We start from the raw sequence: 27,572 nt of genomic DNA, 5'->3' as shown, positions 1-27,572 counted from the left end.
TCTTTGTCTCTGAAGAGACTACTTGCATATTTAAATTCCCAGGGGAGCATTGCATGGCCTATTAGTCTCTTTACGCCAACATGGAGCTCTCTAAAAGGAAACACTTTAACTCTAGAAAAGTATAGGTGATACAGTCCCTTTAATACCACAGAAGTATTGCTATGGTCTATGTTCTCCCGATGTATAGTGAGGTAAATAATATAAAACTACCGTCTGTCTGTGGACAATGTACAAAGTTCTTTTTATAATAGAACATTTAAACCTTTAGGTCGATGTTGATGAAGTGTAAAGTGACCATTGAATGTTTTCTACCCTGAGCAATATTTACAATTAAAGAGTATTCACAACTCCTAGACTCATAAGTGTGTGAGTCCTAGAGGAGCTTTCATAGGGATTATTGTATTCCCTGCTCACCATAACCAATTATCACTTGCTTAGTGATGAGACCAGTCAGTCATGATTACTGAGCCACAACGAGACACTGGAGAGCATGTGCACTCAATAAAGTGACACCTAAACAGGTGGGGATTCAGGAGACTCACAAAATACCACATGTTTTTCCAGGCTGTATTCTAAGCAGATAATGATCTACTAGTCAAACACCTTCCTATTATCTTGTTAAAACTTGAGATGGAGAAGTGTGTAACAGGGTTTCATGCTACCAATAGACACACAATCCCAGTTATATTACATTGTCTATGCCACACGGCCATTAGAAGCTTTTCACACCAATTTGCAGCATTTTTACTTTATTTTGTTTTCTAGGTTTTTGACGGCATTTTTTTTTTCTTTTGGTGCATTTTTTAATGTAGATTTATTAAGCTAAATCTGCCAGAAATGTAGTATACTTTGTGCCAAAAAACTTGTCTTTACTGAGTTGACTTTCTGTTCCTTGTTTGACAAGAGGATGTCCCTTAACTGAAAAGGGTGGAACTTGTTTAAATGGGGTGTAGTTAACCTAAGAAGGTAGGCGGGGATTTTTTGGCGTCTGGGGGAAGCCAAGCCTGTGCAAAACACAGTTGATAAAAAAACATTTCTCTGCAGTCAAACCTCTGCTATGGGCCATACTGGTAAGTATAGATTTACTTTTCTATCACCTGTATGCCCATAGTAGAGGTCTGATATCGTCCAGGGGGTGACAGATTCTCTTTAAGTATTTGATACAATAGAAAAACAACGTAATATTTGGTACAGAAACCTTTGTTTGCAATTACAGAGGTCAGACCAAGTTTGCACACACTGCAGCAGGGATTTTAGACCACTCCTCCATACAGATTGAGTTTCAGCTCCCTCCAAAGATTTTCTATTGGGTTCAGGTCTGGAGACTGGCTAGGCCACTCCAGGACCTTGAAATGCTTCTTATGGAGCCACTCCTTAGTTGCCCTGGCTGTGTGTTTCTTGTCATTGTCATGCTGGAAGACCCAGCTACGACCCATCTCCAATGCTCTTACTGAGGGAAGGAGGTTGTTGGCCAAAATCTCGCGATACATGATTACTCCATCCATGCTGCTGTCAATACGGTGCAGTCGTCCTGTCCCCTTTGCAGAAAATCACCCCCAAAGTATGTTTCACCCGCCATGCTTCACAGTTGGGATGGTGTTCTTGGGGTTGTACTCATCCTTCTTCCTCCAAACACGGCGAGTGGAGTTGATGCCAAAAAGTTCTATTTTTGGCTCATCTGAACCTATGAACTTCTCCCATGCCTCGTCTGGATCATCCAGATGGTCATTGGCGAACTTCAAACAGGTTTGGGCATGTGGTGGCGTGAGCATTGGGACCTTGCGTGCTGTGCAGAATTTTAAGCCATGACGGCGTAGTGTTTTACTAACGGTAATGTTTGAGACTATGGTTCCATCTCTCTTCAGGTCATTGGCCAGTTCCTCCCGTGTAGTTCTGGGCTGGTTCCTGACCTTTCTCAGAATCATCCTTACCCCACGAGGCGAGATCTTGCATGGAGCTCCAGACCGAGGCAGTCATCTTGTGTTTCTTCCATTTTCTAATAATTGTGCCAACAGTTGTTGCCTTTTCACCAAGCTGCTTGCCTATTGTCCTGTAGCCCATCCGAGACTTGTGCAGGTCTACAATTTTACCCCTGGTGTCCTTAGACAACTCTTTGGTATTGGCCATGGTGGAGAGGTTGGAGTGTGATTGAGTATGTGAACAGGTGTCTTTTATACAGGTAACGAGTTCAAACAGGTACAATTAATACAGGTAATGAGTGCAGAGTAGGAGGGCTTCTTAAAGAAAAACTAACAGGTCTGTGATAGCCAGAATTCTTGCTGGTTGGTAGGTGATCAAATACTTAAGTAAATTGCATTTTATTGCATTAAATATTTAAAAATCATACTATGTGATTTTCTGTTTTTTTATTTTTAGATTCTGTCTTTCACGGTTGAAGTGTACTTACAATAAAAATTACAGACCTTTCCATTCTTTGTAGATGGGAAAACTTGCAACATTGGCAGTGAATCAAATACTTATTTTTCCCACTGCAAATCAAGACCCCCAGGACTCCGGCATACGTTTCGCCCTTGGTTTTCTCAAGGAGTTGACTGAGAACATAACAACAGTATTTTTTTTATTAACCCCTTCAACATATATTGTTTAGATACATTTGTTGTGAACTTTCTTATTCCTGTGTGTATTACCCCTCCACAATTTTAATATTTAAGTTTTATGTATCAGTAAAATTTACATTTTTTATTATATATGTATATATTCCCATGGTTATTCACTGTTTGGTGTAGCCTATTTAGATTTCCACTTGAATACCTACTCAGATATAGTAATTTTTATATTTTTTGGTGTATTTTTATACTATACTGTGTGCCAAAAATTAATTTTTAGATTGTCTAATCTAAGTTTCCACTGTCTAAAGATTAGACAGTGTTGATGAATATGCCTTAATGATTTTTATTATTATTTATTATTATTAATTAATATTATTTATTATTATTGATTTGGCCCCAAATGTATGATAATTTCTGGCTTCAGTATTCATTAGTCTGTCTCATAGTTGTAGAACACACCCGCTCTCTGCAAACCGCACCGTTTCCAATACTTTTGAATGGTACCTTATCTCTAGCATCAAGATTTCACTGGAACAGAGGGGCTGTCAGCCAGGGATTTACCTTAAAAATCATTAGAGTTTCAGGAAAAAATGTAAAATTTTAAAACCAATCGAAAGGGATCCAGCCCATAACATTAATTTTTTCAGACTAAGGGTTTGTGCACACTATGGATTCTGCCTGAAAGAACGCCTAAAAAAAATAAATACAGTGCACAGAAATGTAAAAGAGACGTTCCTGTGCACATATTCAATCTTTTGCTACTTCTAACCACTCCAGGGTTCGGAAACCGTGAAGCGGATAAGAGGTAATATGGTCATGCTCTTTACAGTTGAAAGTACAAGAAAAAGACAACGAAGCCGGAGTAAAAAAAAAATGATGGCAAAACTGCCAGTGAAGCCGCTTCAGGATGGAGACCACTGAGTTTTTCCTGAAGCATCTGGGCATAGGAAAACCTCAGGGGATCCACCATCAGAATTAAGATGTCGTACATACTCTTAAAGTGATATTCCCAAATTATACTAGCGATATACACTGCTCAAAAAAATAAAGGGAACACTTAAACAACAGAATATAACTCCAAGTAATCAAACTTCTGTAAAATCAAACTGTCCACTTAGGAAGCAACACTGATTGACAATCAATTTCACATGCTGTTGTGCAAATGGAATAGACAATAGATGGAAATTATTGGCAATTATCAAGACACACTCAATAAAGGAGTGGTTCTGCAGGTGGGGACCACAGACCACATCTCAGTACCAATGCTTTCTGGCTGATGTTTTTGTCACTTTTGAATGTTGCTTGTGCTTTCACACTCCTGGTAGCATTAGACGGACTCTACAACCCACAGAAGTTGCTCAGGTAGTGCAGCTCATCCAGGATGGCACATCAATGCGAGCTGTGGCAAGAAGGTTTGCTGTGTCAGTCAGCGTAGTGTCCAGAAGCTGAAGATGCTACCAGGAGACAGGCCAGTTCACCAGGAGACGTGGAGGGGGCCATAGGAGGGCAACAACCCAGCAGCAGGACCGCTACCTCCGCCTTTGTGCAAGGAGGAACAGGAGGAGCACTGCCAGAGCCCTGCAAAATGACCACAAATGTGCATGTGTCTGCACAAACGGTTAGAAACCGACTCCATGAGGGTGGTATGAGGGCCCGATGTCCACAGATTGGGGTTGTGCTCACTGCCCAACACCGTGCAGGACGCTTGGTATTTGCCATAGAACACCAGGATTGGCAAAGCCGCCACTGGCATTCTGTGCTCTTCACAGATGAAAGCAGGGTCACACTGAGCACATGGGACAGATGTGACAGAGTCTGGAGACGCCGTGGAGAGCGATCTGCTGCCTGCAACATCCTTCAGCATGACAGGTTTGGCAGTGGCTCAGTAATGGTGTGGGGTGACATTTCTTTGGAGGGCCGCACAGTCCTCCATGTGCTCGCCAGAGGTAGCATGACTGCCATTAAGTACCGATATGAGATCCTCAGACCCCTTGTGAGACCATATGCTGGTGCGGTTGGCCCTGGGTTCCTCCTTATACAGGACAATGCCAGACCTCATGCGGCTGGAGTGTGTCAGCAGTTCCTGCAAGATGAAGGCATTGAAGCTATGGACTGGCCCGCCCGTTCCCCAGACCTGATCCGTTTGAGCACATCTAGGAGATCGTATCTCGCTCCATCCACCAACGTCACGTTGCACCACAGACTGTCCAGGAGTTGGCGGATGCTTTAGTTCAGGTCTGGGAGGAGATCCCACAGGAGACCATCCGCAACCTCATCAGGAGCATGCCCAGGCGTTGTAGGGATGTCATACAGGCACGTGGAGGCCACACACAATACTGAGCCTCATTTTGACTTGTTTTAAGGACATTACATCAAAGCTGGATCAGCCTGTAGTGTGTTTTTCCACTTTAATTTTGGGGGTGACTCCAAATCCAGGCCTCCATTGGTTAATAAATTTGATTTACATTGATGATTTTTGTGTGATTTTGTTGTCAGCACATTCAACTTTGTACAGAACAAAGTATTCAATGAGAATATTTCATTCATCCAGATCTTGGATGTGTTATTTTAGTGTTCCCTTTATTTTTTTGAGCAGTGTACTATCACTTTATATGTAATGACGTTCTGATCGGCAGGGGTTTGACCCTTGGTACACCCAGTGATCCTGAGAATGTATGAGCCACTCAGCTATATCTACTTTACTGTCGTTTTGTTTTTTTCAGTCTCCTTTTTGGGCAACTGCATTCAATTGAATAGGGCCATCTACAGTCTCGGCACAGCCAAGTGCCCAGTAATGGCGCTATGTAGAGAAAATTTTAAAGGGACTCTCAGCACAAAATGACTGTTAAAACCAAGGACAGGCGCTCAGTGCACCATGGCGGGGCTAATCATTTAAGTGCACCTTCCCACCTGTTAGGTTTCCATGTATCTCCACCCTTCTCTACATCTATGAAGCCAGAGATGTCAATCAAAGAAGAAGGGGATTGAGTTAGAGGGAAAACAAGGGAAGGAGCACTTAAACGCTTGGCTATACAACAGCGCAGCGAGTGCCTGTACTTTGTCAGCACAGAATGACTGTTCAAAGCAAGTCCCTTTAAAAATGGATGCAATGCTAAATAGGGCTGAGAGTGGTCCCAGAGGTCTGACCCCACATCCTCCCACCATTCATAATGGGATGGCATATCCATGAGAAATTGGACAGAATTCCATTTTATTTGCACTCCGATGCTTTGAACTGATTCTAGTTGTAGAAATTCCTGCAACAAATTTGCTACCTATAAATCTACCCTTAGTCTGTTTGGAATTTAGGAGTAAGTATTGCAAGTAGGGACTGACAAGTTACTGTAACAATGAGCAGTCCAGTTTTGTCTGTGCCTCTATTGCCTAACATCTGAGTCCTATTCCAACTCGCTTCAACTTCATGGTTACAGCACTTGCAATTTGGACCCATTTTTGGTCAGACTCGGATTCTTATGATGGTGCCTTGTTGAAAAGCTGTAAATGACGTTGCATGGCTGTGTATTTGATTTTGCGATCCGGCAGTATTGACTGTAAAGATAGTCGGGCTATCTACAGCAGATGGCAGGTCCTGGACATAGGGACAGGCAGATCACCACTCTTCTCTTCCTTTTCCTCGTTCTCTAGTAGTCCAGTTTCAGCACAATTCTTTGACGTGCCTACGCCAATTGAGTCTAGAATAAAGTGACCTTATTATCATATGGCATTTATTTGTGTATTCTGCTCAAACACAATTATAGGAAAATAATTCTAATCAGCAACTTACGGTTATACAGGGTGGGCCATTTATATGGATACACCTAAATTAAATGGGAATGGTTGGTGATATCAACTTTCTGTTTGTGGCACATTAGTATATGGGAAGGGGGAAACTTTTCCAGATGGGTTGTGACCATGGTGGCCATTTTGAAGTCAGCCATTTTGGATCCAACTTTATTTTTTTCAATGGGAAGAGGGTCATGTGACATCAAACTTATTGAGAATTTCATAAGAAAAAACAATGGTGTGCTTGGTTTTAACATAACTTTATTCTTTGATGAGTTTTTTACAAGTTTATGACCACTTATAAAATGTGTTCAAAGTGCTGCCCATTGTGTTGGATTGTCAATGCAACCCTCTTCCCCCACTCTTGACACACTGATAGCAACACCGCAGAAGAAATGCTAGCACAGGCTTCCAGTATCCGTTGTTTCAGATGCTGCACAGCATAGACAATTGCCTTCAGATGACCCCAAAGATTAAAGTCTAAGGGGGTCAGATCAGGAGACCTTGGTGGTCATTCAACTGGCCCACGACGACCAATCCACTTTCCAGGAAACTGTTCATGTAGGAATGCTCGGACCTGACACCCATAATGTGGTGGTGCACCATCTTGTTGGAAAAACTCAGGGAACGTGCCATCTTCAGTGCATAAAGAGGGCAACACATCATTATGTAGCAATTTTAGATATCCAGTGGCATTAAGGTTTCCATTGATGAAGAATAGCCCCACTATCTTTGCACCTCATATACCACACCATACCATCAAGATACGAGATGTGTTGAAACAACGGATACTGGAAGCCTGTGCTAGCATTTCTTCTGCGGTGTTGCTATCAGTGTGTCAAGAGTGGGAGAAGAGGGTTGCATTGACAATCCAACACAATGGGCAGCACTTTGAACACATTTTATAAGTGGTCATAAACTTGTAAAAAACTCATCAAAGAATAAAGTTTTTCTAACACTAGTGATGATCGAGCATGCGCGTTGCTCAAGATTTACGAGCATGCTCAGGCGAGCACCTATTTTCCTCAGCATGCTCGGGCTTTAAGTTTTCGTCACTCTGTGAACATGATTTGCGACTGTGACAGCTTTAATACATGTGAGGAATGCTTGAAAAACAGGCATTCCTCACATGTATTAAAGCTGTCAAACAGTCGCAAATAATGTTCACGGAGCGACGAAAACTTAACGCCCGAGCACGCTGAAGATAATAGGTGCTCACCCGAGAATGCTCGTAAATCTCGAGCAACAAGCATGCTCGTTCATCACTAGTTAACACCAAGCACGCCATTGTTTTTCTTATGAAATTCTCAATAAGTTTGATGTGTCACATGACCCACTTCCCATTGAAAAAAATAAAGTTGGATCCAAAATGGCCGACTTTAAAATAGCCGCCATGGTCACCACCTATCTGGAAAAGTTTTCGCCCTCCCATATACTAATGTGCCGCAAACAGGAAGTTGATATCACCAACCATTTCCATTTAATTTAGGTGTATCCATATAAATGGCCCACCCTGTATATTACCCTGTTTATTACCTCCTGACCATTATTCCATTTGGATACATTCCTGACATTTGAAAGGGAATCTGTCAGCAGGGTTTCACCCCATAAACTATTTATATCCACATGTAGCTCTTTCAAGGACAAGCCCAGCAATACCTCTACATGGCCAGTCCATTACTCCGTTACTGAGAAATCACTATTTTAATTGTTATGCAAAAGAGAGTGAGGAGCTATTTGTAGATCTAACGCCTCTGTCACTCCAGCTCTATTCCCCACCCAGTGCTGCCTCCTCCTGCGTGACTGACAGCCTTCTATGCTGTGTGGCTAAAGGCAAATGTGCCATCAGTCAAGCAGAAAGAGGCAACGTTGAATGGGAAATAGAGCTGGAGTGACACAGGCTTCCAATATACAAATAGCACTTTAGTCTCATTTACATATCAATTCAAATGCTGATTTCTCAGTATTGGAGGAACGGACTGGCCAAGTAGAGGTATTAATTGTCTTGTCTTTGAAAGAACTACATGTGCATATAAATAGTTCGGGGGTGATATTCTGCTGACAGATTTTTTTTACTCATAGTATGGCTCCATGCACCCAGTTGGTATGTTACTCACTTGGTTATTTATGCTACTACTGAGTTATCACATAAAATTACTGATCTGCAAGTTCTGAGTACTTTAAAACACTAGTTACCCATAAAGCATAACTCCCCAGACCATAACAAGAGGAAAGTCACTGAATGATAACAGTGCAGATTCATAAAAATAGTAGACCTCAAATCAAAGTTGCTGTGGACAACAAAGACAGTTTTCCTGTGTTTTGATAAGAGGCCACAATTATACTGTTGGGGCACTGTTGTAGTAGAAACTCTCTACTTTCATGCTTCAGGCTCCTCAACAACAAACATTAGGTTACATTCACACACGGCAGATTAAAGTGTCCCATTTATCTGTATGGAGCAGAAATCCATGCAAATGCTGCAGAAACAACCCTGTACAGATGAATGGAAAGGATATTCAGAAATTTTGCAACAAATCTGCTGCATGTGAATTCATCCCAACTGCTGCTGCCAAAATCCATTTAATTTATAAAATAACCACATACCTATTGTAGAGCTGGGATTTTGCTCTGATTCGTGTTGATTTTTCCTTCCCATAATTTCTTCTATTGATAAATGTAAATTCTTTAACAAGAAATATGTCGTCATTTTACCTTTGCCTTTTACTTCAATGACTCCTCTTTCCACTATTTCAAAGTCCTGAGTTGTCAGGGCACTACGAAAGAATGAACTCGTGTCAACATCAAGAATCGTACAAATCAGATTCATATGTCAAAATCATCTATAATAAGAACAGAGCAACTCTGGAAAATGTGGAAGCAATGTCAATTATTCAAGAGATTCTCCAGTCCTGATCAGCTGAAATAACTGAATATACCGGGGTATAACCAGATGGTTTTAAAGGGAATTTGTCACATACTGCATTCAGTCCAATCTGTGGATATAGAGGAGAAGCTGAGCAGAATGATATATAGGTTTGTTGGAAAAGATTCTGTATAACTTGGATTTTATTTATTAAAATTTCTGGTGTTTGTATGGATGAGTCCAGTGGGCGGTCCTACTCGTGGTTGGACAGCTATCTTTTCGCGCACGGTCACACAGGGAAGACTGCCAATCACTGAATAGGACCACCCACTGGACTCATGTATACAAACACCACGGTTTCAATTAATTAAATACAAGTTATACTTTCCCCACCAAAAGTTTTATTAGCTACTTCTGCCCTATAACATCCCGCCTGCAGATCAGAAACAATTCTCAACTTGTTTCCTTTAATAAGGTCTCAGAAAATACAACAACTGTATAATCTGTAAAAGTGAACCATTCAGGCACCAGGATTATCTCCTTTTCCATGATTCATCTCCATCAATATCTATATCCCTGTACATATCAAACCTTTACAGAGTAGCTGTGAACTGTAAGACATTTCTGTAGATAAAAAAAACCCTCTGTAAAGACTAGACCTTTACAGAATCAACTCAAAAGGACTGTGTATATGACTGTACAAAATAAAAACTCTACTTCCATCTACTGTCTGTTCCTGGGCAGCTAATGTCAAAAATAAGGATCGGTATGTAAATGTTTACATGTCTGACCTTCTGATTGGCAGGAGATAAGCCACTGCCAGCAGTGTCCTCTCGCTAAACATGCATGCTCACTCTGCTGAGCATTCCTGAAAACATCTACACAACCTGCTTCAATAGAGCTCATCTGATGGTTTTCATAATGAATGGGACTGAGCAGCATCCAATGTATGAAAATACCTGCAAGCTGCAGAATATAAACAATTGCTATTTTTTTAACAAAACCCACTTGCAAAAATTGTTAGCCAAAATGACACATATTTCAGAGACAAGAGATAAATGTCACCAAAAAAGGCCAATTTTTACTTATCATTCAGCCATCAACCCTTAATTGTTCAAGCTGTTTCATCCAAGAGACTAGTTACTGGCCAACAATAATATGTTGAAAACTGAATTATTTGGCTGACAATCTGAAATTTATGGTAAAGTGGCAGATATTTATGAATAGTTATTTTTCATTGCTTAACCACTTTGTTATTCTTACTTGAAACTTGTTGGACTCAGGTGAATTTTATCAGGAACCCCGTGACTTTCCATCCTAGAAGCTGTGTTTACAGTGTCTCCGAACAAGCAGTATCTTGGCATCTTATCTCCTACAACTCCAGCTAACACAGGTCCGGTGTGAATACCAACTCTGATCTAAATTAATAAGTATTTGTTATATTATAAGTATGGAAATGGGCATAATAAATATAAAAAATGGAAGATACTGGATCATTTGTGTCTTATGTTTACCTGAATAGGGTCTCCAGATATGGGGTTAGTAACCTCTTTTGCTGCCATTCTCATACCCAAAGCAAAATTTGCAACTCGTTGCACATGAGTTTCCACAGGAACTGGTACTCCTCCAACCACCATGTATGCATCGCCAATAGTCTCAACCTAGGTGACAGATGTATATGACTATCATTTGCTATGCATGATAAAAGGAAAAGGAAGGCCCCTGGGCCTGGCTATATAAAAGTGCACAGAGGCTCTCCAGCTCCCTAATATGCAGCCATGCAACCTCTGTGTTGCTGTTAAGGCTCAGTGGGGCCTGTAATACAGAGCTATTCACCCCTAGCAGCAATTCTTCATGGGGTGAACACCTCTGTACATCCGGCATCTACTGTATGTATATGCCGGATGTGTATATATATATATATATATACAGTACAGACCAAAAGTTTGGACACACCTTCTCATTTAAATATTTTTCTGTATTTTCATGACTATGAAAATTGTACATTCACACTGAAGGCATCAAAACTATGAATTAACACATGTGGAATTATATACTTAACAAAAAAGTGTGAAACAACTGAAAATATGTCTTATATTCTAGGTTCTTCAAAGTAGCCACCTTTTGCTTTGATGACTGCTTTGCACACTCTTGGCATTCTCTTGATGAGCTTCAATAGGTAGTCACCGGAAATGGTATTCCAACAATCTTGAAGGAGTTCCCAGAGATGCTTAGCATTTGTTGGCCCTTTTGCCTTCACTCTGCGGTCCAGCTCACCCCAAACCATCTTGATTCGGTTCAGGTCTGGTGACTATGGAGGCCAGGTCATCTGGCGTAGCACCCCATCACTCTCCTTCTTGGTCAAATAGCCCTTACACAGCCTGGAGGTGTGTTTGAGGTCATTGTTCTGTTGAAAAATAAATGATGGTCCAACTAAACGCAAACCGGATGGAATAGCATGCCGCTGCAAGATGCTGTGGTAGCCATGCTGGTTCAGTATGTCTTCAATTTTGAATAAATTCCCAAAAGTGTCACCAGCAAAGCACCCCCACACCATCACACCTCCTCCTCCATGCTTCACGGTGGGAACCAGGCATGTAGAGTCCATCCGTTCACCTTTTCTGCATCGCACAAAGACACGGTGGTTGGAACCAAAGATCTCAAATTTGGACTCATCAGACCAAAGCACAGATTTCCACTGGTCTAATGTCCATTCCTTGTGTTCTTTAGCCCAAACAAGTCTCTTCTGCTTGTCGCCTGTCCTTAGCAGTGGTTTCCTAGCAGCTATTTTACCATGAAGGCCTGCTGCACAAAGTCTCCTCTTAACAGTTGTTGTAGAGATGTGTCTGCTGCTAGAACTCTGTGTGGCATTGACCTGGTCTCTAATTTGAGCTGCTGTTAACCTGCGATTTCTGAGGCTGGTGACTCGGATAAACTAATCCTCAGAAGCAGAGGTGACTCTTGGTCTTCCTTTCCTGGGGCGGTCCTCATGTGAGCCAGTTTCTTTGTAGCGCTTGATGGTTTTTGCAACTGCACTTGGGGACACTTTCAAAGTTTTCCCAATTTTTCGGACTGACTGACCTTCATTTCTTAAAGTAATGATGGCCACTCGTTTTTCTTTACTTAGCTGCTTTTTCTTGCCATAGTACAAATTCTAACAGACTATTCAGTAGGACTATCAGCTGTGTATCCACCTGACTTCTGCACAACACAACTGATGGTCCCAACCCCATTTATAAGGCAAGAAATCCCACTTATTAAACCTGACAGGGCACACCTTTGAAGTGAAAACCATTTCCGGTGACTACCTCTTGAAGCTCATCAAGAGAATGCCAAGAGTGTGCACAGCAGTCATCAAAGCAAAAGGTGGCTACTTTTAAGAACCTACAATATAAGACATATTTTCAGTTGTTTCACACTTTTTTGTTAAGTATATAATTCCACATGTGTTAATTCATAGTTTTGATGCCTTCAGTGTGAATGTACAATTTTCATAGTCATGAAAATACAGAAAAATCTTTAAATGAGAAGGTGTGTCCAAACTTTTGGTCTGTAGTGTATATATAATATTCTAATATATATATTAGAATCCAACACAAAATGTTTCCACATTCCTCTGTATTATATACACTTGTACAGAATCACCATTACAGCCTAATACAACTCTCCAACCGCTGAACTTATTAATATGAATGCTGAAGAACTCTGCTGACTTTTACCTTGTACACATCATGGACACTTGTCAGGTGATCAAATCTTGAATACATTGCATTAAGCATGTTGACTATTTGGATGGGCTCACAAGCAGAACATATGTTAGTAAATGTCACTACATCACTGAACAGAATTGTACATGTTGGAAACTCGCCTGTAAAGAGAAAAAGAATCTGTGAGTATGGGTGTAGGAAAGGATTCTTTACAGTTAGAGTAGTCAAACCATTGAATACTTATACACAAAAGGTCGTAATAGCAAGCAGTATGGCGGCATTCAAAAAAGGGATAAATGGCACTTAAAGTTATGAATAATTCTGAACCAAGGTATGTATAAATGATGTGTGTAACGTTGAACTTGATGGACTTGTATTTTTTTCAACCTGAGCAACTCTGAATGTGTTAACGTGGAATTCCAACCAAAAATATTTACTGGCATGTCACATGGAAATGAAATCTGGTGATGGGCTGGATTTCGCGTTCTGCATAGTTTGACATATGAGGGATAACAATATCATAGTAGTTTCATTAGGAAACATACAAGTATGATACCTGCTTGGACTTTTTTGCCTTCCTTTAACTGATTGGCCACATGCTGAGGAAGCATAGCGTACAGCAACGTCTCAGTTTTTTTCTTCTCGATCTCCAGGTTTTTAGACAATATACGCAGCTCTTCCTTCTTGCGCTCCAGCTGGTTGGACAACTCCATTTCAGCCAGTCTTTGATGGTTCAGGAGAATGAGGTCTCTTGTTACATCGTGTTTGGCTATATCTGAAATGTGCATGTTCCTCTCTTCTAGTTCCTGCAGACTTCGCAGCTTTGGAGAACACATGTAGATCATACATTGTATGGAATCCATCCATATCATATGTCCTTTAAAGAAATATTTAGTAGATATAGAAACATAAGTACATCATAATCACAGGAGCAAAAAGATAAAGACAAAAGCAGCACCAGACAAAAAATATATGGATAAGTGCAAGACCCAGAACCTAACCCACTGGTTCTAAAGAAAATCCAAAAATTGAAAAAATAGGCAGCAGATAAAGAAAAAAAAATTCTTCCTTGACAAGGGAATAAACTGAGGTTTTATTTTAAAGTGTTGCCTCTTTTTCAATTTTTGGATAATCTCAAGAACCGTGTTAACTTAGAAAAAAAAGGAAGCTAGAATTTAAAGGGGTTGTCTGGCTCCATTCAGTTTCCGGGGAGAAAGTGAGCAGTGCCAGACAAGCCCTACAGTTATGGATAGTAAGTGAGGCATCTGGAAGACTAAGGACATGTGCAGACGAATGTATAACTCAGACGAGTGCTATCTTGTTGTTTTGACGGATAACACTCGTCCACCATTTTATTCTATGGGGCTGTGCACATGTCCAACCTTTTTCTCAGACAACAGTTGATCCAAGAAAAAAATTGCAGCATGAACGATTTGCCTACCATAATCGGTTGGCACTCGGCCATTCAAGTCTATTGGACCGTGGAAAACATCAGACTGTACTCGGATGACATCCAAGTGCGGTCCCATTTTCACAGACAGACTGAATGGAGAAACTTTTATTTTTAATTCTCCACATCTGAGAAAACCGGATCACACTATGATCAAACTCTGATCAGAGTGTGATTTGCCTAATTAGAGGAATTTTCTCGGATGTCGTCTGCACCTGCCCTAAGGGAGGTCGGTTGTGCTGCACCTAAAGTATTGGGAACCCTATGAGAACTCAGATTTCCTCTCAGCAAACCAATTCAGCTTGTCCCCATATTATATACCTCTGTGGAACATCATCTGATGTCTAGTAGAAGGAAGCACTGGCAAATTGAGGTGTGATTATAAAGGAAACTCTGGGACTTTAGGTTCTTCCTTCATGTATTAGTTGAGCTGAGCCAAGGAATACATTCAACCCTCGTAGATGTGTCTGCGACTGCGCAGCTCATTGATATCTTCAGCTCTCGCCCATGATTGTATTATTTGCTGCAAATGGTTCATATGTTAAAATAATTGGATTTAGTGAGCGGTTCTTGTCTGGTCATGTACGAGCCACATGGTGAATAGGTAAAGGGGAATCTGCATAAACACTTTAAGATAACCCTTAAGGGGTCGTCCAGGCTTGACATGAAAGTCTACAGTAACTGTAATGATTGCATTAGACTTCTGAATCCTCATAGTGTGCGGTGCACTCGCTGTCAGGATTTTCCAGTGTTGTCCATGAGAGCAGGCAGTCACGTGACCATTAGTATGTGATTTGCATAATTGCAATCACATGCTGACTAGACATGCTCATGCACTTAGAGAGGACAAGCACGTCTAGTCGGAATAAGAGCAGAAGTATGCAAATTGTATATTTGCGGTCATGTGACTGCCCGCTCTCACTGGCAATATCAGAGAGTCCTGACAGCGTGCAGTGTGCTCTCCATATAGACTGACTGTAGCCCTTCATCCCAAGGCTGGACAATCTTTTGAGCATAAAGCATGCCTGTGTAGATCCCTTGGTAGCCCCTTTGTGCCACTGACTGAAAACAGCTCATGGTAAATGGCATATTCAAAGTGTTAAAAAAAAAAGAAGCAGAAAAGCTGAAATGTATTCATTGTGCTCAGTATGAATAATTATAAATCACCCAGGAAAAGTTTCATAAGCCTTCTTTATACCTAGTCTGCACCACTGAGATCCATACAAATATATGGAGAAAGTTAGGACAACAGCACCTCTGAGCTTCAGCGTAGGCTGCTTCTTCCAGGACTCCGGCATCATTTCTCGCTTTGTCTTCAGCACAAACTGACTATTGGTGAACATCTTAATGTTTGAAATAGTGAAAGTAACTTGAGGGTGGACGATGGTGAAATATTCATCTAATCTGATGTCCATAGTTTGGATTCCAGGGACATATTTCTGTATGTTTACACCGGCCTGCTTTACTTTCAGCTGGTCACAGTAGAAAATAGAGAAAAACATATAAATATGAATAATGCTAATAACACAATACAACGAGAACATAGTCAGAAAGACAGTGTGATTTTCCACAAACTTTCCATAAATTAATAGTGCGAGGAAAATATGAAACTCTGAACATTGTATCAGAGAAATAATCTTCTTTCTCCACTCATGAGCCACTTCTTCCCCTCCATCGCCTCCTGAATTCACAATCCACTCTGTTTACTGTCTCCTTTTGAAGTATATGGCGAACAAGATGACATCATGACAGCTAGTCTCCTAATAGAGCATGCCGAGAGGAGAAACTGAGCATACAAGCCATACAAGGATGACTTATTATTTAAAGTCCCTTGACACTACAGGTACACTTTAAAAGTTGGACATCCAACTTAGGTGAATGCTCCCCAAATCCTCATGAAAAATAAGTCACTGCCAAAAATATCTGGCAGCTTCCTATTTCCCTACTGAGAATACATATTTGCTCATCCAATTGTGCATGTGCATGGGGTTGGGAGGAATAGCTTTCGCAAACACGATCTTTCAGCTGGCTGCTATCTGAGCTCGAGCTACCGTAATGCTGGTCTCAGTCTGTGTACCAATACCAGCCAGCTTGCCCAGAAATACAGTGGTACCCATGCCCTCAGTGTACCAAGGAATATAGTCCCATAGCATAGTAGTATAGCATTTTGTTAATTTTGTATGATAGTTTGACCAAAGAGTAGAACTGTCTCTGTGAGCCGAAGACATTTAGATGTGGCAGTGTAAGCAGATGGACATATTGCCCACTTTCCCCTTGAAGAAACAAGTATTAGTGTAATGTGAATTGTGATGTGTGTTAAAGATGTTAGTAATGTTGATAATGAGAATTGCCTGACAGTAGGGATAGCGAGAGTTATTGTTTGGGACTAGCCCAGAGTGGGAGTGGCTTAGTTGAGGGATAGTGACAGTTTCCTGTCAGGAAAATAGATAGGGCCTGAAGTGCATAGAGAAAGGAATAAAGTTCCAATCTGAGCAGTGCCTCATTTCTGGGTGTCCCTAAAGTGAGAGGAGGCTGAAGGAAGAGATAGCGAGATTCGGAGCAGAGTGATTTTCTGTAGATGTTTTCTGGGAGGGGACGCCTAGCAAAAAGGCCGAGAGTTTATAACTCTTGAAGATAATAGGCCTACACAGGATTGAGTATGCAAGACGAACAGAGTGCTAAGGGCGGGAGTCCCAGATCGTCAGCATTAAAAAAGATAAGTACCGGCCATAATGGTGTCATAGCTCTCGTAAGGGTAAAGAAGACGCGGAACTGTGGGTTAAGTAAAGGGCTCCTGCTAAGCTGAACCGTTGTGTCGTGCTGGGTTGTGGTGAAGTAGTGGGAAACAGTGACAAGTAAAGAGAGTAGAGAGAAATAGTGAAAACAGAGGAGAAGAGAGAGAAAAAAGCAGATAAAATGCAATCCATATTCCATAGGGAAATATACAGATATGGTTGAAAAACTGGTCCCCATAACAAAACTTAGTGAGGCACAGACCCCTGCATGTAGAAATGACATAACACAATATAAGGAGACACGGTCCATATAATAGCATATGTTACACATACAGTACAGACCAAAAGTTTGGACACACCTTCTCATATAAAGATTTTTCTGTATTTTCATGACTATGAAAATTGTACATTCACACTGAAGGCATCAAAACGATGAATTAACACATGTGGAATTATATACTTAACAAAAAAGTGTGAAACAACTGAAAATATGTCTTATATTCTAGGTTCTTCAAAGTAGCCACCTTTTGCACACAGACCACAGGGCTGCAGCATTGTATATGGGGGTGGGGGGGATGGGAGCAGCCCACACAGACCACAGGGCTGCAGCATTGCATATGGGGGAGGGGGATGGGAGCAGCCCACACAGACCACAGGGCTGCAGCATTGCATATGGGGGGGGATGGGAGCGGCCCACACAGACCACAGGGCTGCAGCATTGTATATGGGGGTGGGGGGGGGTGGGAGCGGCCCACACAGAACTGGGCTGCAGCAGGCACTGCAGCATTGCATATGGCCCATATGCAATGCTGTAGTGTCTGATGCTGCCCATGTCTGGGATTCAGACCCCACTGTGTCCCTCCCTGCTGCTGCCTGCCATCATGTCTGACCAGTGACAACAGTTACAGACTAGTCAGACTCCTCAGAGTCTGAGACTAGTCAGAGACTCAGGCAGTCTGGGCTCTGTCAGGCTGGCACTGCTGCCCGCTGGCTGTACTGTCTGTGCACAGCACAGAACACAGTACCGGCGACAGCTGCTGACTGCGCGTCTGCGCATAAACTATGATCCCGCGGGCCCGCCTCGCCGCCTGCTACCCGCCATCATCAATTATGCTGCAGAGCAGACTGTCTGCAGAAGCGGCAGCTCCTCAGCCAGCATCATGCACGGCCCGGGTGGCAGTGTCGGCGCAATGCACATCACAACAGGACACAATTACCGGCGCTGCCTGCTGAGATGAGCCGCCGCCAGCGATGTGCTGCCCGGGCCTCCGCGGGAACTTCAAGTGCCCGGGCTCCTCCTCTTCTTTCCAGATCGCAGCAGCAGAGCAGACTAGAGAGGTGAGGTTGGTGGGCGTGACCGGAGGGCGAGAGGGCGCGATCAGGGGTGGATTAAGAGTAGCAAGGGCCCCGGGCAGTTTAGAAGGCGCGCCCCCCCCCCACACACACACACACACACACACACACACACACACACACACACACCTGATGTATCACATGTCACATGATCCCCTGTGATAGATCATGTGATAGTTCACGTGAAATTAATTTGGCACAATAATAATTATAATATTTTTTTTTAGGCTGTGTGCCCACTATGCGTTTTTTAAGCAATTCCGCTGCAGAAACGCTTAAAAAACGCTTGGTAGAAGGTCTGCCATGTTCCCCAATGATAATCCGCATGTGCTGTGCACATGCTGCGGAAATTGCCGCTGCGGATTATCATTGTGGAAAAATCCACAGCACTACCAATTATTTTGCGGAAGCTCGGCGTTTTCGCCGCCATTGACTTGCATTGGAATGCATGTAATCCGCATCACTGCATCTGTACATGCAGAATCCATGCGTTTCAATGTGCGGATGGTACCCGGGTTTGGAGAAGAGGAGACTCTCCTCCGGACCCGGGTACCATAGTACCTGTAAAAAAAAAAGAATAAAATAAAAAATAAATATTATACTTACCTTCTGATGGCCCCCGGTGTCTTTATCCGATGTGTCCTGGCTTGCCAGCAGCTCACGATGGTCTGAAAAGGACCTGCCGTGACGTCATTTAGTCATGTGACGGGTCACGCGACCGCTGACGTTGGCAGGCCATCTGAAGGTAATTATATATTTATTTTTTATTTTTTACCATTCTTTTACGGTCACACTATATAAATGCGGAATTGCAAGTGAAGAACGCTTCACATCCGCATGTCCCTGGCAGGAAAAACGCATGTAAAATCCGCATGCGTTTTTTCTGCCAGGGAGATGCAGAAACGCTCAAAAAAAATCCGAAGCATTTCTGCATCGTGGGCACATAGCCTTACATTAATTGTATGACTCAATATTGAGCACACGTAGCAATCTATACACGGTGGGAGGCCGCATGGCGCCATCTATACACGGTGGGAGGCCGCACGGCACCATCTATACACAGCGGGAGGCCGCACGGCGCCATCTATACACAGCAGGAGGCCGAACGGCGCCATCTACACACAGCAGGAGGCCGCACGTAGCCATCTATACACAGCGGGAGGCCGCACGGCGCCATTTATACACAACGGGAGGCCGCACGTAGCCATCTATACACAGCAGGGGGCCACACGTAGCCATCTATACACAGCGGGAGGCCATACGTAGCCATCTATATACAGCGGGAGGCCGCACGTAGCCATCTATACATATCGGGAGGCCGCACTTAGCCATCTATACACAGCAGGAGGCCGCACGTAGCCATCTATACACAGCAGGAGGCCGCACGTAGCCATCTATACACAGCAGGAGGCCGTACGGCGCAATTTATACACAACGGGAGGCCGCACGTAGCCATCTATACACAGTGGGAGGCCACACGTAGCCATCTATACACAGCAGGAGGCCGCACATAGCCATCTATACACAGCAGGAGGCCACACGTAGTCATCTATACACAGCAGAAGGCCGCATGTAGCCATCTATACACAGCAGGAGGCCGTATGGCGCCATTTATACACAACGGGAGGCCGCACGTAGCCATCTATACACAGCAGGAGGCCGCACATAGCCATCTATACACAGCAGGGGGCCACACGTACCCATCTATACACAGCGGGAGGCCATACGTAGCCATCTATATACAGCGGGAGGCCGCACGTAGCCATCTATACATATCGGGAGGCCGCACTTAGCCATCTATACACAGCAGGAGGCCGCACGTAGCCATCTATACACAGCAGGAGGCCGCACGTAGCCATCTATACACAGCAGGAGGCCGTACGGCGCAATTTATACACAACGGGAGGCCGCACGTAGCCATCTATACACAGTGGGAGGCCACACGTAGCCATCTATACACAGCAGGAGGCCGCACATAGCCATCTATACACAGCAGGAGGCCACACGTAGTCATCTATACACAGCAGAAGGCCGCATGTAGCCATCTATACACAGCAGGAGGCCGTATGGCGCCATTTATACACAACAGGAGGCCGCACATAGCCATCTATACACAGCAGGAGGCCGCACGTAGCCATCTATACACAGCAGGAGGCCGCACGTAGCCATCTATACACAGCAGGAGGCCGCACGGCGCCATCTATACACAGCAGGAGGCCACACGGTGCCATCTATACACAGTGGGAGGCCGCACGTAGCCATCTATACACAGCAGGAGGCCGTACGGCACCATTTATACACAACGGGAGACCGCACGTAGCCATCTATACACAGCAGGAGGCCACACGTAGCCATCTATACACAGCAGGAGGCCGCACGTAGCCATCTATACACAGCAGGAGGCCGTACGGTGCCATTTATACACAACGGGAGGCCGCACGTAGCCATCTATACACAGCGGGAGGCCACACGTAGCCATCTATACACAGCAGGAGGCCGCACATAGCCATCTATACACAGTAGGAGGCCACACGTAGTCATCTATACACAGCAGAAGGCCGCACATAGCCATCTATACACAGCAGGAGGCCGTACGGCGCCATTTATACACAACGGGAGGCCGCACGTAGCCATCTATACACAGCAGGAGGCCGCACGTAGCCATCTATACACAGCAGGAGGCCGCACGTAGCCATCTATACACAGCAGGAGGCCGCACGGCGCCATCTATACACAGCAGGAGGCCACACGGTGCCATCTATACACAGTGGGAGGCCGCACGTAGCCATCTATACACAGCGGGAGGCCGCACAGCGCCATCTATACACAGCAGAAGGTTGCACAGCGCCATCTATACACAGCAGGAGGTTGCACAGCGCCATCTATACACAGCAGGAGGCCGCACAGCACCATCTATACACAGCAGGAGGCCGCACAGCGCCATCTATACACAGCGGGAGGCCGCACGGCGCCCCCCCAGAGACAGCGGGAGTCCGCACGCAGTCACGCACACACAAACATATACATACACGCATAAACACATTTGAAACACAAAAATACATATAAACAGACATCACACAATGATATCTGCCTGCACACACACACACACACACACACACTCAATCACACATACACACTCTCACACATACACACTCTCTCACACACACACTCTCTCATACACACACTCTCTCATACACACACACACTCTCACACACACAGACTCACCATCCCCCGGCTCGGCTCCAGTCCTCTCCGGTGCAGCACTGCAGGCCGGGCGCGCACTGCGTGACGTCACAACTAGGAGACACGGCCGCGCACAGGGCCGTGTCTCCTAGCAGTGATGCGGGCGGGCCAGCACAGAGGGAAGTTAGCTGCTGCAGTGCTGGCCCGGCCGTAGAAGAAGCAGTGGCCGTGCGCCGCTGCTGGGGGAGCGGTCCGGGGGCCCCCCCCCGCCACTGTCTGCCAGTTGTTGCCGGGGAGGGCGGAGCCACCCGGCCGGCTCGGGGCGCAAACCAAAAAAAAAAAACCACACCAAAAAAAAAAAAACACGCTCAGGCGCCGCCCTCCCCGAATTCCGGCGCCCTAGGCACATGCCTACAAGTGCCTAAGGGAAAATATGGCCCTGCCCTGCACCACCATCCATTACACCCCACGCTGCCCTGGAGCTAGCTCTACCTGTGGAAAGCCACACCATCCCTGCTGCCGTAACACCAGCTCCAGAGGACTGCTCCGCAGCGGCGGCACCCCTTAGCCGTATTCCACAGGTGGCGTCACGAACTTTCCAAATCCCCTATAAATATCCCCCTTTTACTAACCGCCCTGGGTCACAGACCGGGCCAGCCACTGTGATATCCCCCACGGGTATCCACAGAGGCCCGGCTGCCGAGTACCCCACGGCCCAGGGGGCGCGTCATATCAGCTGTGTATCTCACCAGACTTCCGCACAACACAGCTGATGGTCCCAACCCCATTTATAAGGCAAGAAATCCCACTTATTAAACCTGACAGGGCACATCTGTGAAGCGAAAACCATTTCCGGTGACTACCTCTTGAAGCTCATCAAGAGAATGCCAAGAGTGTGCAAAGCAGCCATCAAAGCAAAAGGTGGCTAATTGAAGAACCTAGAATATAAGACATATTTTCAGTTGTTTCACACTTTTTTGTTAAGTATATAATTCCACATGTGTTAATTCATAGTTTTGATGCCTTCAGTGTGAATGTACAATTTTCAGTCATGAAAATACAGAAAAATCTTTAAATGAGAAGGTGTGTCACAAATTGATTCGTAAAAATGAAAAAGTGTTTTTTTTTTCATTTTTTCATTTTTACGAATCAATTTGTGAAGCACCTAGGGGTTCCAAGTGCTCACTATGCATCTAGATAGGTGCCTTGAGGGGTCTAGTTTCCAAAATGGGGTCACTTGTGGGGGAGCTCCAATGTTTGGGCACACAGGGACTCTCCAAATGCAACATGGTATCCGCTAACAAATTGAATGGAAAATCGACTCAAATTGTTAGCGGACACCATGTTGCATTTGGAGAGGCCCTGTGTGCCCAAACTTTGGAGCTCCCCCACAAGTGACCCCATTTTGGAAACTAGACCCCCAAGGCACCTATCTAGATGCATAGTGAGCACTTGGAACCCCTAGGTGCTTCACAAATTGATTCGTAAAAATGAAAAAGTGTTTTTTTTTTCACTTTTTCACTTCGCATGTTTCACGGTTATTAGACACCCCAAAAAAAACATGCGGGGATCGCTCGTGCATGGCAGGCAATCCCCGTAAAGTTTTTTTGGCCGCGAAGCAAATGGGGCAGAGACTTGAGCATGTCACTCAAATACCCACGATACTCAATGCATACCAGAGCACCCGATGCAAACTCAAGTAGCGAGCACTTGCGCTCAACACTAGTCGCCATATTGTCATCTTTTTTTCTTACTTTTGAAAAAAATCCCAACCCCATCACAACCCTAACCCCAACTCTAATCCCAACCCCAGCCCTAACCCTAGCACAACCCTAACCGTAGCACAACCCTAACCGTAGCACAACCCTAACCCTAGCACAACCCTAGCCCTAGCACAACCCTAGCCCTAGCACAACCCTAACCCTAGCACAACCCTAACCCCAAACCCAGCCCTAACCCTAGCCCAATCCTAACCCAAGAGTTTATTTTTGACGCCGTTCCTTGTGCAGTATAAGTGATTAGACGACTTTATTCTTCGGGTCGGTGTGATTACAGCAATACCAGAATCATATGGGGTTTTTATGACTGACAGCTGTCACACACTAAAAGACGCATTTTTTGTAAAATCTAGTTTTTGCATCGCCATATTTTGAGAGCTATAATTTTTCCAGATTTTGGCAGACAGTCATGTGACGGCTCTTTTTTTGCGGGATGACTTGACGTTGTTATTGGTGCCATTTTCAGGCATGTGACATTTTTTGATCGCTTTCTATTCCGATTTTTGGGAGGCAGAATAAACAAAAACCAACAATTCAGGAATTGTTTTTTTTGCTTTTTTTTATTCTGTTCCGCATGTGGTAAAATTGATAAGGCAGCTTTATTCTTCGGGTCAGTACGTTTACAGCGGTACCACATTTATATCGTTTTTCTATGTTTTGCACTTTTACATAATAAAAGCAATTTTATAGAAAAAATATTTTTTAGCATCGCTTTATTCTGAGAGCTATAACTTTTTTATTTTTCGGCTGATGGAGCTGTATATCGGCTTGTTTTTTGCGGGACGAGATGCTGTTTTCAGCGGTACAATTTTTATTTATATTTGTCTTTTTGATCGTGTGTTATTCCATTTTTTGTTTGGCGGTATGGTGATAAAGCATTGTTTTTTGCTTCGTTTTTTTTTACCGTGTTCACTGAAGGGGTTAACTAGTGGGACAGTTTTATAGGTCAGGTTGTTTCGGACGCGGCGATACCAAATATGTGTACTTTTATTGTTTTTTTTGTTTTTTTTTATAATAATAATTATTGATGGGTACATTATATTTTTATTTTTGGTGGATTATTTTTTTTATTTTTTTTTAATATTTTTGCAATTTTTTTTTTTTTTCACTTTCTGAAAGTTTATATACTTTATTACTTTGTCCCACTCTGGGACTTTCACTTTTTTTTCTCTGATCGCCTGCATGGCACAGGAATGCATCACCATCCCTGTGTCATGCAGGCTGTCAGCGCTGGACAGGGAGAAGATTGTTTGGAGATGCACTGCGCATGTCCAAACAATCTTCCTGCTTTCTGGTGACCCGGATGTTGTCATGACGACATCGGGTCGTCATGGCAACACCCGGGAAGCCTTTGCAGACTGCGCTGGAAGCCGGAAGAGGAGGTGAGTATCGGCGATCACCTCCCCTTGCCCCCGCAATGCTGCGATCGACTTCGATCGACTTCGATCGCAGCATCGCGGGGGTTAATGTGCTGGGAGCGGTGCAGGACTGCTCCCTGCACATAGTATCGGGTGTCAGCTGTGACAATCAGCTGACACCCGGCGGCGATCGCGCCCGCACAGCCTGTATGCGCGTGCGATCGCCATGACGTACTAATACGGGTCTGGCTCTTAAGTCCCAGGGCACAGACGCGTATTAGTACATCAGATGTTGTTAAGGGGTTAAAAGGAATCTGTCTGTAGGATCAACCCTCCTAAGCCATCTACATGGACATGTAGCTCATAGGAAACTGAATAAAATGATACCTTGATATCTGCGATCCGATGTCTTATTCCAGAGAAATACACATTTTTATTTATATGTGTTGTTGAGATCTATGGTCTAGACATAGATCTCCCTGAGAATCTGCCTCTTGGGCTTATTTTATTCCCCATTTTGGAAACTAGACCCCCCAAGGCACCTATCTAGATGCATAGTGAGCACTTGGAACCCCAGGTGCTTCACAAATTGATTCATAAAAATGAAAAAGTGTTTTTTTTTTCACTTTTTCATTTTTACAAATCAATTTGTGAAGCACCTGGGGGTTCCAAGTGCTCATAAAAATGAAAAAGTGAAAAAAAAAAACACTTTCATTTTTATGAATCAATTTGTGAAGCACCTGGGGGTTCCAAGTGCTCACTATGCATCTAGATAGGTGCCTTGGGGGGTCTAGTTTCCAAAATGGGGTCACTTGTGGGGGAGCTCCAATGTTTGGGCACGCAGGGGCTCTCCAAACACAACATGGCGTCCGCTAACAATTTGAGCCGATTTTCCATTCAATTTGTTAGCGGACACCATGTCGCGTTTGGAGAGCCCGTGATGTGCCTAAACAGTGGAGCTTCCCCACAAGTGACCCCATTTTGGAAACTATACCCCTCAAGGATTTTATTAAGGTGTATAGTGAACATTTTGAACCCAGAGGTACGACACAGAATTTGTTTACATTAGGTCATCATATTGAATAAGTTGTCATTAGTCTTGAGCGCAAGTGCTCGCTACTTGAGTTTGCATCGGGTACTCAGATATGCACCATGTACAGCGTGTGCTCGAGTGACATGCTCGAGTCTCTGCTTCGCATGTTTCACGGTTATTAGACACCCAAAAAAAACCATGCGGGGATCGCTCGTGCATGGCAGGCAATCCCCGTAAAGTTTTTTTGGCCGCGAAGCAAATGGGGCAGAGACTTGAGCATGTCACTCAAATACCCACGATACTCAATGCATACCAGAGCACCCGATGCAAACTCAAGTAGCGAGCACTTGCGCTCAACACTAGTCGCCATATTGTCATCTTTTTTTCTTACTTTTGAAAAAAATCCCAACCCCATCACAACCCTAACCCCAACTCTAATCCCAACCCCAGCCCTAACCCTAGCACAACCCTAACCGTAGCACAACCCTAACCGTAGCACAACCCTAACCCTAGCACAACCCTAGCCCTAGCACAACCCTAGCCCTAGCACAACCCTAACCCTAGCACAACCCTAACCCCAAACCCAGCCCTAACCCTAGCCCAATCCTAACCCAAGAGTTTATTTTTGACGCCGTTCCTTGTGCAGTATAAGTGATTAGACGACTTTATTCTTCGGGTCAGTGTGATTACAGCAATACCAGAATCATATGGGGTTTTTATGACTGACAGCTGTCACACACTAAAAGACGCATTTTTTGTAAAATCTAGTTTTTGCATCGCCATATTTTGAGAGCTATAATTTTTCCATATTTTGGCAGACAGTCATGTGACGGCTCTTTTTTTGCGGGATGACTTGACGTTGTTATTGGTGCCATTTTCAGGCATGTGACATTTTTTGATCGCTTTCTATTCCGATTTTTGGGAGGCAGAATAAACAAAAACCAACAATTCAGGAATTGTTTTTTTTGCTTTTTTTTATTCTGTTCCGCATGTGGTAAAATTGATAAGGCAGCTTTATTCTTCGGGTCAGTACGTTTACAGCGGTACCACATTTATATCGTTTTTCTATGTTTTGCACTTTTACATAATAAAAGCAATTTTATAGAAAAAATATTTTTTAGCATCGCTTTATTCTGAGAGCTATAACTTTTTTATTTTTCGGCTGATGGAGCTGTATGTCGGCTTGTTTTTTGCGGGACGAGATGCTGTTTTCAGCGGTACAATTTTTATTTATATTTGTCTTTTTGATCGTGTGTTATTCCATTTTTTGTTTGGCGGTATGGTGATAAAGCATTATTTTTTGCTTCGTTTTTTTTTTTTTTTTTTTTACCGTGTTCACTGAAGGGGTTAACTAGTGGGACAGTTTTATAGGTCAGGTTGTTTCGGACGCGGCGATACCAAATATGTGTACTTTTATTTTTTTTGTTTTTTTTATAATAATAATTATTGATGGGTACATTATATTTTTATTTTTGGTGGATTATTTTTTTTATTTTTTTTTAATATTTTTGCAATTTTTTTTTTTTTTCACTTTCTGAAAGTTTATATACTTTATTACTTTGTCCCACTCTGGGACTTTCACTTTTTTTTCTCTGATCGCCTGCATGGCACAGGAATGCATCACCATCCCTGTGTCATGCAGGCTGTCAGCGCTGGACAGGGAGAAGATTGTTTGGAGATGCACTGCGCATGTCCAAACAATCTTCCTGCTTTCTGGTGACCCGGATGTTGTCATGACGACATCGGGTCGTCATGG

General features: G+C 43.6%; 1 protein-coding gene across 1 annotated transcript in view; it reads right to left on the bottom strand.

Moving 5' to 3' along the window:
- Positions 1 to 5,798: 5,798 nt before the first annotated feature.
- Positions 5,799 to 27,572, bottom strand: part of LOC141250072 (guanylate cyclase soluble subunit beta-2-like) — a 37,880-nt gene continuing 16,106 nt past the window's right edge. Inside the window, exons 7-13 of the mRNA XM_073669863.1 lie at positions 15,632 to 15,848; positions 13,483 to 13,803; positions 12,939 to 13,087; positions 10,734 to 10,880; positions 10,483 to 10,637; positions 8,961 to 9,130; positions 5,799 to 6,262 (exon numbers count right to left, since the gene is read on the bottom strand). Coding sequence (XP_073525964.1) covers positions 6,141 to 6,262; positions 8,961 to 9,130; positions 10,483 to 10,637; positions 10,734 to 10,880; positions 12,939 to 13,087; positions 13,483 to 13,803; positions 15,632 to 15,848 — 1,281 coding nt within the window. The 3' untranslated portion in view covers positions 5,799 to 6,140. The remainder of the gene's footprint in view (positions 6,263 to 8,960; positions 9,131 to 10,482; positions 10,638 to 10,733; positions 10,881 to 12,938; positions 13,088 to 13,482; positions 13,804 to 15,631; positions 15,849 to 27,572) is intronic.

This window comes from Phyllobates terribilis, unplaced genomic scaffold (genome assembly GCF_046119375.1).
Source record: "Phyllobates terribilis strain yellow unplaced genomic scaffold, ASM4611937v1 Scaffold_2__4_contigs__length_985480577, whole genome shotgun sequence".
Taxonomy (NCBI): domain Eukaryota; kingdom Metazoa; phylum Chordata; class Amphibia; order Anura; family Dendrobatidae; genus Phyllobates; species Phyllobates terribilis.
This window is presented reverse-complemented; position numbering and strand designations above follow the sequence as displayed.